The 14,208-nt window shown below is 42.2% G+C and overlaps 1 protein-coding gene across 1 annotated transcript in view; it reads left to right on the forward strand.

Annotated features, from left to right (window-relative positions):
- CENPP (centromere protein P) overlaps positions 1–14,208 on the forward strand; it is a 233,351-nt gene that overhangs the window by 218,674 nt on the left and 469 nt on the right. The window contains exons 6-7 of the mRNA XM_052644667.1: positions 12,913–12,992; positions 14,115–14,206. Coding sequence (XP_052500627.1) covers positions 12,913–12,992; positions 14,115–14,206 — 172 coding nt within the window. The remainder of the gene's footprint in view (positions 1–12,912; positions 12,993–14,114; positions 14,207–14,208) is intronic.

The raw sequence follows: 14,208 nt of genomic DNA on the forward strand, positions 1-14,208 counted from the left end.
TTTTAATACATTTTTTCAATGTCATTAGAATTTTTAAAATTTAGAAACCAGTGGATAAATGAAACAACAGGTTAAATATTAGTAAAAAGAAAATTAGAAGATGTATTTGAAGAAGTCAGACAAAGAACTTCTAGAAAGATAATTAGATGGAACATAAAGGAGTTCAGTTAAGCATAGAATTAGGTGGTTTAATGTAATCCAATAAGAGTACCAGAAAGATAGAATGAAATAGATGCTGTATTTAAAATAAAAGAATGTTGTTTTGTCAGATATCCTCAGGTGTTTGTCCCAGTGCAGAAAAATTTGAATGACAGGATCCTATGTGAAAATATGGACTAGATTTAAAGGGACAATTAAAACTTCATACATGAATGTATCATCTCAGAATTTATAAAGGACATTAAAAAGTGGGGGGTAGGGGGGAGGGAAACAGCCAAACTCTTAAGTGGCTCTCCCATTTTATATCTCACCAACAATGTCTGAGGTCGGCATTTGTCACATTCTCACCAACATTTGTCTTTTTATTGTCTGTCTTTTTTACTATAGATATTCTAGTGGATCTGAAGTGGTTCTGTATTTTTTTAAAGTAGATTTCAAATTAAGCATCCTGCAAATCTATTTTTTACACTAAAGTATTACATTCAAGCTATTTATGATAGTTCAAATTGTTGTTGAATGCCTTTTTAAACTATCTTACAAAGTCTAGTTATAATTTAAATAGAAAATAATATGTTCACATTTCCTCTTTTTTCAGTCTTTTATAGTCTTCATCCAGTCTTTGATTATAATATTTTTAATGTGTTTTAAATAGTGTATTTTTCTGATAAACACAAACCAGACAGTATTACCATCACTACCCACCCTGCCACCCCACCCTCAGTACCCACCCAAAAGAAAAGACTGATTATATTTTTGCCTCAAGAACTTAAAGATTGGTTACTTAGGGAAAGCATGAGGTAATAATCACCTTCCTCTTAAAAATAGTTAAATGATTTCAGACATCCATAATCATGTTTGCATAAATCAGGGTCTGCAGGCCAGTCATTTAGGAGCATCTTACCTGAACCTCCCTGGTGGCTTAGAGGATAAAGCATCCGCCTGCAATGCGGGAGACCTGGGTTCAGTCCCTGAGTTGGGAAGATCTTCTGGAGAAGGAAATGGCAACCCACTCCAGTACTCTTGCCTGGAAAATCCCATAGACGGAGGAGCCTGGTAGGCTGCAAAGAGTGAGGTTGCAAAGAGTTGGACACTTCACTTCACTTCACTTACCTGAACATTATTATCACTTTCAGGTAGAAGGGTGTGGCAGAAAAGCCCAGCTATTTGCAAGTGCTCTTGGAAGAAACAGGAGGGCCCTGCTTAAGCAAGTTCACTAGTAGTATTTCAGTGGAGGCTTTCAGCTACTCAATTCTGTTAGTAGGACAAATTGTTTTAATTGTTTTAAGATTTTTTTTTTTTAACTCCAACTGTCATTTCTTCTCATTTCTTGCTTTGTAAGAGGCAGTAAACCACATCTGGTTAGTATTCACTGCTTTTGGCACTTACAAATAAAGGACCCTCTTTCTGTTGCAAATGTATAAATACTGTGCTTACAGTTTTTGATATTTAAAACAGGATGGAATTTACATTTATATGAGGCTGAAGTATGACCTTTAGGAAAATGGAATCTGTCCTTAGACTGTCTTGTCTTTAAAAAAAAAAAAGCTTGACTGTGTTGGCTCACATCCTCTGTTTCCATTTTCTTTTGTTGCTGGGCCACGTAATCCACCTTGGACTGTTGTTGGGCAAGCCTCTGGGGTCCTGGGGCCTGAGTTCCCCTCCAGACCTTCATCATGATGTCTTTCTGTTCTCAAATAAACATAAGTTTGTACAGGCGTTTTCCATTTCTTTGGTCAGCCTCAGCCTCTGGAAATTAGTATGTTTCTTCGAGTATTATTTAAATATGCAAATTGGCTGAACTTTAATATAAGGAGATTAGGAAAGATAAGTAGAAAGTTTACAAACATTCAGGACTTCCCTGGTGGTCCAGTAGTTGAGAATCTACCTGCCAGTACAGGGGACACGGGTTCTATCCCTGGTCCAGGAAGATTCCACATGCTGCGGGGCAACTAAGCCCATGCAGCACAACTACTGAGCCCACGCTCTAGAGCCCGTGCTCGGCAAGAGAAGGCACTGCCATGAGAAGCCTGGGCACCACAGCTAGAGAGCAGCCCCGCTTGCCGCAACTAGAGAAAGCCCACGCACAGCAACAGAGCCCCAGTGCAGCCAGAAAGAAAGTTTACAAACATTCAAAGAAATGTTTTTACAAGTAAAATTTTCATGTAACAAAAAAATTTTAAGCTGCAGCTTTTGGCCCACTTACCTCAAATGTGGTTCAACTAATTCCAGTTTAACAAAGTCACGTGGACCATATTTTCAGAATAGAGAAGTGTTAAGCAATTGAACTGTTATATAAATGAGCCAAGAAGAAGTCAACAGTGAAATCTCCATATTTTCGGACAACTTTAAGCCTTTCCACATATTGAAATACCGAGAGAATGGGAATGCAGTGAAAACATTAGTTAGAGGACACAAAAAAATAATAAAAATTTATTGTGCATAAGATAAGACCTTCAGGGAAAAAGAAATCCAGAAAATACCTATCAAAAGATGGGCCCTTGGGGACTTCCCTGGCAGTCCAGTGGTTAGGACTCCATGCTTCCACTGCAAAGGGTGTGGATTTGATCTCTGGTCAGAGAATAAGATCCCACATTGCAGTGCAGCATGGCCAGGGGAAAAAAATGCACCTTTGGTTATCAGTAGTGACCCAAAAAAAGGCATATTCAGTTCAGTTCAGTCGCTCAGTCGTGTCCGACTCTTTGCGACCCCATGAATCGCAGCACGCCAGGCCTCCCTGTTCATTCTCAAAACAGTATTTCAGATACCTCAACATCAAGAAAGGCTTGCAGATTGTTAGCCTTAATTCAGGATGATCAGGTAAAAGAAAATAGGTTTTATGTTCTTGGTCCCAAATCCTAGAATATCTGTACATATTTCATGCAGTTAGGGTTGGCTCTTCAAGACAGAAATGATAGAGCTGGAGAAGACCCAAAAAAAGATAGCAAAGTAATTGAGATAGCTCCTGGGCTTCTGGATGAGAAAAAGAACAAGCATTCTCCACCCTGGATGGCAGAGGCAGAGGGGAAGCTTTTCTGTGTTTACTTGCTTATTGTCTGTCTTCACTGGGTTGTATACTTCATGGGCTGAGGGGAGCTATCTTTTGTATTTTAATTTTTTGTTGAAATATATAGATACAGGAAAGGGCACACATGTCATAAATGCACAGTTGGATGATTTTTCACAAAATTACAGAACCATTCACTGGAAGAGGAACCAGAGCAGGAGCAGCCCCCAGGGCCCACCCACCTGCCACAGGTACTACAAGACAGGGTTAGTGCTTGTCACTGCATACACTATCCCTGAGGTCCATCCATGTGGAGTGTAACTGGTGATCATTCATTTCACAGCCCTTGAGCCTTCTGTCACATGGATGAGCCACAAAGCATTCACCCAGGGTTCTGTCCCTGGCCCTCTCCAGGTCCTGGCAGTTGTAAACAGTGCTGCTGTGTGCATGCCTTTTGGTAATACAGGTACATGTTTATGTTGGGTATAATTGGTGAATCTTAGGGTAGATGTATGTTCAGCTTTTGGAGGTGTTGTCAAAATAACTGTGCCCATTTACACTCTCACCCACAGGGTGTGAGGGTAACAGTTGCTTGTATCAGTTTCAACACTGGTTTTGTCAGTTGTTTGTAGCCATTCAGGTGTGTATGTTGTGGTATTCCATTTGTAGTTTTTATTTTTACTTTCCTGATGCTCAGTGTTATTTTGTTCCAGGACATACCCAGCATTTAACAAAGTACCCAGTGTTTTGATTGGAGCTCTTTCAACAGGGACAGAAATGTAAATTCACATTGGCTTAACAAAAAGGAAAGTTTGTAGCAGAGAGCTGGAGTAGTTCAGACAATTAAAGAAAGGGTAGCCTGCATGTGGGGATCACATCAAGATAGAGGATTTTCCCTCCTGTTGTGAGGCCCTCATTTCTGCACGATTCTCTGCTGGTTGTCTATCAGGGCAACACACAGGCCTCCCACAGCCTGGAAGAGGCTGCCCACTGAACAGCCCCTGCTGGAAAAGGTTTTGTCCTCCCAGCATCTGCCATTTGGCCCAGGGTACATTATATGCTGTTCGTGAGGAGCTAATAGTCTGTGATGACCTGAGCCAATCCTATGAAAGGGACAGGTCTGTTGCCAGAGTAAGGGTAATAAGAAAGCTTGCCAGGCAAAGAAAAACAGGTCTGACAGTCCACAATAGTTCCACACAATAGCCATGCTGCAAATCATTTTGAGTGATGAATTAGTCAATCCAAGTTCATCACGTGTGTACGTCTCATTGTGTGTGAGAGGATGAATTTGAAATACTTTTACTTAAGAATTTCTCTAGTAAAATAAAGCAGTTTCAGGACAAAGCAGCAAAGAAAATCCTCTGCCCTCAATCAATTCAAGAGCTAGTCCATGCTGAAAATTTGAATTATTGTAAGATGCATTTTGCCAGTTCATGGATGGTCTGTAGACAGATGCATATGTGAAAGCGTTTTCATGTTTGCTCCTCTCTTATTACCTGATTTGAATCTCAAGTCAAGCCCAGGATCAGCTGACCCCTTCTTCCGGCCTGGTCCTAAGGGCGCTACCAGATGGCAAGATGTGTTACTCTAAGACCCAAAGAACAAATGTGCATTTTCTCTTAAGAGTCCTTAGGTAAAAAAAATGGGAGCCCCTTATTAGAATAAGCCTAATACTTAAACCCATGGCAGAACATAAGCAGGTGTATATAGAGTAAGGATCTAGGTGAATTTTCCTACCTCTCACAGAAATGTCATGTGGGATCCTGAGTGGGAATTCTGAAACAGAAAACAGACATTAAGTAAAAACTAAGATAACTAAATAAAATATAGACTTCAGTTATAAAAGTGATATCTCAATATTGGTGCATTGATTGTAACAAATATACCACACCAATATTAGATGTTAATAATATAGGAACTCTGTACTATCCTTCCAATTTTTCTGTCAATCTAGAACTGTTCTAAAAAATTATTTGTTTTAAATTCAGTAGAGGGGCTTGAAAGGAGCCCATGTACAGGGAGGGAATTATTGGTCCCTGAAGCATAAGCCTTATTGGTTTCAAGGTGAGTCTGCTCTCAGCTGGACCGTGGGTCACCTGAAATTTGCTTCGAGAAAGGCATTGGAGTTAGGAAGCCAGCTCAGCTTGGCTTTACTTTGGGCTCAGGGTCATTGGAACAGCCTTGCAAATCTCTGAGCCTTTTTTTCCTTATTTTTAAAGTGTGCATAATTTTATATCCCCAGTTCATAAAGGTATCCTGTGAATAAATATGTAAAGATCTGGCAAAGTTAGAACTATTGTGCAAATAGAATACATTATTATTGTCATTTGGATTATTTCACCAAGACTTGTTTCCTCTCTCACATTTTAATTCTCTTGCCTAATATTCATTTTGGTTTATGAAAATAAAGTTATCAGGACTTGATATAGTACATGATTTGAACCATTTAAAATTTTAGTTACAAACATTATTTATGCCCTCTTTTATTTTGTCCCAGGGTGGGGGATTTCCTCTATTTCTAAGGACATGGGTTGACTTAATTATTTATTTTCTTTCCATTTTAAAAAACTGAAATTAATTTTATTAATTTTTTTAGTTGGAGGCTAATTACTTTACAGTATTGTAGTGGTTTTTGCCATACATTGATATGAATCAGCCATGGGTTTACATGTGTTCCCCATCCTGAAACCCCCTCCCATCTCCTTCCCCATTCCCATCCCTCTGGGTCATCCCAGTGCTCCAGCCTTGAAAGCATTTTAACATAGGACTCTAGAATACAAGTTTGGACATATATCACTACCTTTATATATAAAATAATTTAAATACTATTTACACCTTAAATTCTATACCCAAACTATTCATCAAGTACGAGGAAAAATTGAAAATATAAATGTAAAAGGCCTCAAAAGTGGACCATTGAAACATACTACCTTCATCAGCCACTCTGCTAAAATTCTTCACAAATGACAGTAGAGAGAGTTTTAAAAGACATAATACACAAAGATGAAGAATAGGCCAGAGGAAGGCAGCAGTACATTCAGGAAGCAGCTAATTATAGTTTGATGAGGCCCAGACAAAGCTGAGACCTAACCCCTGAAGGGAACATGCCCGAACAGTCGTTTGGAGGTTGCTTTGACTTTCCCTGGGAGTATGGGAACCATCCCTGGGGGCAGGGCCTCAGGGGCCATTGCCACTGAAAAATGACCTCCAAGTCAAGGGTTTCCAGCCGAGTGTGACTCTCAGCACACAGGAGACTGGGAAAGCTATCTTCCTTGGAGGAAGGAACAAATCAACCGATTTGTTCTCTGGAACCTCTGAAAAAGGGACTGTGGGTAGGAGGAGAATTAGTAGAAAGTCTATATGAGAGGCAGTCCATCCTCACAGAAGGCCTGTGTTTTGAAAAAGCTTGGCACTACTAAAAGGGGCCTGGACTCAGCAATACAACCTCACTCCTCTGGAGAGAAAACTAAGAACCTCTAATAAAAAATAGGCATAGGGGAGTTCCTTGGTAGCCTAGTGGACAGGACTCTGGGCTTTCACTCCATGGCCTGGGTTCAATCCCTGGTCCAGGAATGAGACCTAGCAAGCCACACAGTGCAGCCAAAAAATATACGCACACCAAGTTGCTTGCACTAGATCACGAGCCCGTTACTGCTCAGTTCAGTTCAGTTCAGTCGCTCAGTCATGCCCAACTCTTTGCGACCCCATGAATAGCAACATGCCAGGCCTCCCTGTCCATCACCAACTCCCGGAGTTCACTCAGACTCACGTCCATCGAGTCGGTGATGCCATCCAGCCATCTCATCCTCTGTCATCCCCTTTTCCTCCTGCCCCCAATCCCTCCCAGCATCAGAGTCTTTTCCAATGAGTCAACTCTTTGCATGAGGTGACCAAAGTATTGGAGTTTCAGCTTTAGCATCATTCCTTCCAAAGAACACCCAGCGCTCATCTCCTTAGAATGGACTGGTTGGATCTCCTTGCAGTCCAAGGGACTCTCAAGAGTCTTCTCCAACACCACAGTTCAAAAGCATCAATTTTTCGGTGCTCAGCTTTCTTCACAGTCCAACTCTCACATCCATAGATGACCACTGGAAAAACCATAGCCTTGACTACATGGAACTTTGTTGGCAAAGTAATGTCTCTGCTTTTCAATATGCTATCTAGGTTGGTCATAACTTTCCTTCCAAGGAGTAAGCGTCTTTTAATTTCATGGCTGCAATCACCATCTGCAGTGATTTTGGAGCCCCCAAAAAATAAAGTCTTGACACTGTTTCCCCATCTATTTCCCATGAAGTGATGGGACCAGATGCCATGATCTTAGTTTTCTGAATGTTGAGCTTTAAGCCAACTTTTTCACTCTCCTCTTTCACTTTCATCAAGAGTCTTTTTAGTTCCTCTTCACTTTCTGCCATAAGGGTGGTGTCATCTGCATATCTGAGGTTATTGATATTTCTCCCGGCAATCTTGACTCCAGCTTGTGCTTCTTCCAGCCCAGCGTTTCTCATGATGTACTCTGCATATGTTAAATAAGCAGTGTGACAATATACAGCCTTGACGTACTCCTTTTCCTGTTTGGAACCAATCTGTTGTTCCATGTCCAGTTCTAGCTGTTGCTTCCTGACCTGCATACAGATTTCTCAGGTCAGGTGGTCTGGTATTCCCTTCTCTTTCAGAATTTTCCACAGTTTATTGTGATCCACACAGTCAAAGGCTTTAGCTGTTAAATTGTATGTGGCATTGTGGATGTGTAATTTGTCTTTTGAAAGAGAAAACATCTTAAAAGCTCAAAATGTCTGTGAATCTATGAAAAAATTCAAATTAGATCATAATAACTTCTCTTTTTTTAACTTTTAAAAAAGTATTTTTTATTTGGCAGTGCTGGCTCTTAGCTGTGGCATGTGCAATCTTTAATTATAGCATATGGGATCTAGTTCCCTGACCAGGGATTGAACCCAAGCCCCCTTCATTGGGATCACAGAGTCTCAGCCACTGCACCATTAGGGAAGTGCCCAGACCATAGTAACTTTAAATTATAATCAGTTTCAATGGTTTGCACGTTACTTTGAGATATATAAAATAGTGAGAGTTTTATTAGTAACAATAAAATTGCCAGTGAATATCTGAATATTACTTTCATCATCTGCCTGCATTTCATTATTTTGCTGGCACAATTACATATTAAAAATTGTATATGAAGAGAAAGTTGTGAAATTTAGAGTTTTTATTAGCACTGATTATTACATGTATGTGTATGTGTGTGTTCAACTTCTTAATTATCATTTCTGACTATTGTAAAAGAAACCAACTTGCCTTGCTTTTTAATTATTAGTCTAGAAGGGAACAGACTACATATAAAAGTGTACAGTTGCTACCCAATTAGTTAGAATGAAAATGACAATCTTAAAAATCTTAAGAACTACTTCTTGGATTTGTATCCCTACCTGAAGTGATGTTTATTGTTTAGTACTCTTAATGGAGTAGAGCTTTTACGGATACACTTGCCTTCAGATTTATTGCAGGGTGTATATTTGGCTATATATTTGATTGATTTTGCTTGCCTAAATTTCCCCTTTCCATTCTAAACAAGGAAGGTATAAAGGGATTATTTGTGTAAGCTCTCTTCCTTCCTAGGAACAGAGTGATTTTATAGCTGCAGAAGGAAGAAGGCTAGAAAATTCTAGGAGGTGGATAGAGGTATTGAGGTCATCGCTTGTTGGTTAGTATGTGTGTGCAGAAGGATTCCCAAGGGGCTGTGTTATGTGCATCCTCACACATGTGTCACGCCAACCTGTCTTACCAAGTTCTTCCCCCTGAGAGAGCCTGTAAGCCACCAAAGCCCCAGGAGCAATGAGCCTAGGTCTTGGTTTCTAAATACCATCAGCTTCCTAAAGAAACACTGATATATGTTGAATAAATCAGTGATTTGTGAGTCAATGGTGATAGAAAATAAATAAGGGAGAAGTGAAGCTCGTTTTTCTGGTGAAAATCTACTTGCCAGTGTGGAAGGAATGATGGAGACAGTCACCCTTTGGCACCCCTCGTGTGGTTGACTCAGCTTTGAGGCACCAGCAGGCCCAGGCTGATGAGTGGATGTCTGACTGAGGAGCCAGACAGTAGCCTGGTCTCATGATGTCCCCTTGGAAAATTCCAATAACAGAGGGGAAAGGGTGGCTTTTGGGTCACCCCAGAAGCACAGCAGCATTTCTGGAGCCCTCCCAATGTGGCATCATGGGGAGACATCAGACCTGGACTGAGGCCCAAGAGGCCTCATTTTCCAAACTGCCAAAACTGCCTGGGGCAGTTGGGGCGGGGAGGATGTGATGGTCACAGGAGGGAGCTGGGAACATCTGAAAATTTCTGGTTGAAATGTTATGTTTTTGTAAAGCAGGAAGATGGCCCTGTTTGGGGAAATGCCACTGAGTATCCAGGGATGAAGGGTATCATGACTACCACTCGCTCTAGATATCTTTGAACACTCAAGGATACATTTAAACTCAAGATTCAAGGTTTCCCATTCATTTAAGTGGCAGGGGGAGTGAACTGGGATAGAATGACTGATCCGTAATACATGGTTGGTTTTCTCTAAAGTTCTGTTTAAAATTCTCTTCCCTTTGGACCAGCAGCCATTCCAAATGGGTCTCAGGTAGAAAACTGGGACGAATAACAAATTCCCAGCTTTCTCGAAGCTACCATTTTTTCTATCATAAACACCAGGAGAGTTCTTGACTGCAGACTCCAGGCACATGGCAAGCAGCTAAATACACACACAACCCCCACCCCTTTTTTTTGGCTGCATTGTGTATCATGTGGCTTCCCTGGTGGTTCAGATGGTAAAGCATCTGCCTGCAATGCGAAAGGCCTGGGTTCGATCCCTAGGTCAGGAAGATCCCCTGGAGAAGGAAATGGCAACCCACTCCAGTAGTCTTGCCTGGAAAATTCCATGGACAGAGGAGCCTGGTATCATACAGGATCTTAATTTGACCAGGGATCGAACTCATGCCCCCAGCACTGGGAACATGGAGTCTAATCACTGGACTACCAGGAAAGTTCTAAACATCCATTTTTGAATCACCACTTAGGACAAACTTCCTGTGAAAGACTGACAGGCCCAGTGTACTCACAGGATCAGCACAACACAGCCTGTTCCCAGCCTTCCCAACAACACTGTGAAGCACAAGGCTCCCATTTGCTCCCTTTAGGTTCCAGGCCTGGACCTTAGTTTTACTAGTGGCAGAATGTTAAGTGTCCAAGGCGATTTCCAAGTCAGGCTGATAACTTTCCTGTCAACCTTTTTTTTGTGTGTGTAGCTATTTTTTCATGTTAAATATTCTAAAACACATTGGCCAGATGGCTGCCTTATCTGAGTACATCATCTTAATCCTTTCTTGGTGATTCTGTTGTCTTTTTTGAATGTCAAATACAGTAATATGTAGAACTTTTAATTGCTTTTGAAATGTACTGATATTTGGCTGTGACCTCAGACCCACTTTGCATTTAGTTGTATCACTTTTTCCAACTTTTCTGTCTTTTCCCTCCAGGCCACTTGTATGTGTACACTCTGTCAGTGAGACCCATGTTTTATATTTCTAACTATCAGCAATGGTATCTAGACTTTGCTGTTTATGTTGTGTCTCTGGGCTCCTCTTCAACCTTTAGTTGCTTTCTTCCTGTCAGCTTTGAATATTTGAGGTCACCAGGCAAGTGAATGAAGCTGGATAAATGGGGCAATATTATTAACTTGTATAAAAGGAAACTTTCCACACAAGTCCCTAAGAGCTCTCCAGAAATGCCCGATCTCTTCCTAATGTCAGCATTTCTACTTTTGGTTTTTATTTTAAAAACTAAAAGGAGTACATTTTATTTTTTTTAGTGAAAGCTTCTAATCTAAACCCTCCTTTTGCTCATGAGAAGAAGGCCTAGAGAGGCTGAGGTCTGCTTGGAGGCAGACCAAGCCCTTGGGCCTCAAGCTGGAACTGGCCCAGGCCACGTGCTTTCAGCTCAGCCTGGAAGTTACACTGCCAGTCACATGTTCTCCTTTACATTCCTCATACAGTTGTTATTAATTTAGAAGAGCCTGAGGTTTAAAAACCAGCCAGCACTTTCCATTTAAAAAATTTAGGTATACATTTTCTCATAAAAACTGCTTCCCTGAAATTAGAAATCATCTGTAAGTTTAAACCAGGCCCACCCCAGCCTTTGGTCAGAATAGCTTGGTGTTTGGATGTGTTCTTGCTCCATCAGCATCTTTCACACACGGGTCTGAGAGCACTGGCCTCACACGCTGGCAACAAGCTCACTGATATGTGGGCTGGTCCTTTAAAAGTTGTGACACAACTTTGTCCCCACAAGACCTCATTTGAGGGAGCTTATTTTGTTCAGCCCATCAAGTACCTGTGGCCTCAGGAAGGCCCCATCCTCTGCAGCTCATAGGTTCTGCCCACACAGCCCCAGCCCTGTCCCTTGTCTTGCAGGGGGACGGGGGCTGTCTGACTGGCTGCTAGACCAAGCATTTCTCAGATGAAGCTGCACCTCACTGTCCTTCCATGAGGCTTAGGGTGGCCCTCAGGGCAGGGTGTAGGTTTGGATTTGGGACGTAGCAGGGCTTACATCTGATTTCAGCATCAGCCCAGGTGTCCATTTCAATAGCAAGAGCTGTAAGAAGAGGGATTTCAAAAGCTGTCCCTTGCGGAACTTGAAATCTCACTGTGGAGCCTACTTTAAGTCTCTGTCATATCACCCCAACCCCACAATCTATTCTTATAAGAACAAACAAAAGGTTTTCCAAGAACTGAAGACAGAGCCACTCATTACTCTGTTGTAAACATTCTGTTCGGATTCCTGCAAAGCTTTGTTGTTCTAATGACCTACAAGTCAAGTCTAATGCTGGAGGTTCCCAGGACCCACTACAAATAACAGAAAGAAGCAGACAGTTCCAAAACTATTACACGGGGCTGGGGAAGGGGGAGTCAACCCCTAGAAATTTGTGAAATTCTACTTCATTTTCGTTTAAGAGAGAATACTTTTGACTCTAAAACGGTACGTGATCTAATCATGAAGCTGACCTCTAGCAGAGCATGCTTTCTGAAAACCTATTACCCAGAATAGCCAGACACCATGCCTGGGGAGATCCGTAGGTCACTAGGAGAGCTCAGGTGGCCCCACACTGGCTGTGCAGGAGCCATCTGCATGCAGTTACCAGTGTGCAGGCCAGGGCCATTCAGCAGCAAGTGTGAAGACAGGGTGGAAGCACCCACTGGTGGAGCGGCAAGCCCACGGACCTCAGCTTGAAAGGCTTTTGGGCCAAATGCTAAAGCTCTGAAGAAAAACATTTGCTTTACAATGAGAAACCTGGCATACAGCAACTCACTTCAGTCATCAGAATCAGCATCACCTTCATGAGTCAGCTGGCCAGCATGTGTGACCAGCCTCCTCAAGCTGTCCAGGTCACGAGACAAGACAGAAAAAGTATGTTGGCCAAATGCTGCAGGGCCCTGGGTAGACAAGCCAGGAAAATCAGAATGGAGTCGTGTAACTTGTTAATATGGGTAGTTGTTAGTGTGGAATCCAGGAGGCTGTGTGGCAGCAGAGATCTAGAACAGGCAGGGCTGATGAGCACAGAAGCCAGGAGTGGGGGTGGTCACGGCTAGGATGCCATGATGCCTAGATGAGAAAGTGGCACGCCTGATAATTAAGATTTTCAGAGAATGCAAGACACACCCCACAGATTTCTCTGTTTCTTCTCCCCATAGGAAAAGTACCCAGAAGCTGTGCAGCTCTCAGAGGGGGCCTCCTCCAGCTGCATGGGCATTAGGAACCCCAGTCAACCCGGGTGAGTGCACAGGCCCCACCAAGTCCCTCCCCAACCCAGACGGTTCTTTCCTGTTAAAAACGATTACAAATAGTAGAAAACAAATGTAAACCACCTAACTGACATCTTGAGATGTGTCTTTGGAGTTATAACAGATAGCAGCGATGGCAGGAGAGCACCAGGGGATCTATAAGGAAATCTATAAGGAAAACACAAATGGGATCTATAAGGAAAAGTCCAGCAGGTGCCGGTCTCACTGCTGGAGTCCTTAGGGAAGGGAAGCCACGCAGGGGAGGCCAGAGGGGTGGAGTTCCATTTTCAACTTATTTCAAGAAAGGTGGGGAGTCTGCAAGTACTGAGTGAGGGGAGAAGTCGTCCAGGTCTCCTTCCGCCCACTGTGGGTACCTTTATGTGCACGTGGGCAGGATGTGCTTCTGTGACCTGCACCTAAAGATGTTTTGTTCCAAGCCTTAAAATGGTGTAGTTATGTAAGCCTCTGGAACATGCCTTTTTATTCAACATTATTTCCAAAATCCACCTATGGTGGTGCCTATAGCTGTAGCTATTCATTTTCACTGCTTACACTCCATGAGGTGAATATATGTATCTCTGCATTCTTCAAGTCTTGGGCCTTTGGGTTATCATTATCTTCCACTATTTTTAACATTTCCTGTTTATGTCCTTGGGCACACAAGTACACAGGCTTCTCTTGAGCATATACTTAGAAATGAAATTCCTGGGTCATAGGGCAGATTCAGCTATCACTGCCAAATTCCTTTTAAAGTATTTCCCACCAGTAATCTTTTAAGTTCTCATTGCTGGATATCCTGTACTTCACTTGTATGGTCAACTAACATGTAGTGGGCACAAAACAGTATCTCACTATGGTCATTTTCCTGTATGTTAATGATGTTGAATATCTTCTCATGTTTAACTGGCCATACTCCCTCTTCACTTGTGGGTCTTTAAGATCAAGGGAGTCTGAGCGCAGCCTTGGGGAAGGGCAGCAACTCCAAGGGTGATTAGGCAGACAGCAGTGTTCCTGCCCATGTAGGCATCCTCTCCTCTAGAGAGAGAGTCAAATGCTGCATACAGTTTAGTCTGATTTTAAAAGCACTCAGCAATGCATCTTACCTCTTTCAGGTTTGAACTAGTCATTGTTTGGAGGATACAGATAGATGAAGAAGGGAAGGTTTTGCCAAAGCTGGATCTTCTCACCGAAGTGCCGTTGCGAGGT

This window comes from Budorcas taxicolor, chromosome 8 (genome assembly GCF_023091745.1).
Source record: "Budorcas taxicolor isolate Tak-1 chromosome 8, Takin1.1, whole genome shotgun sequence".
NCBI classification, from domain to species: Eukaryota; Metazoa; Chordata; class Mammalia; order Artiodactyla; family Bovidae; genus Budorcas; species Budorcas taxicolor.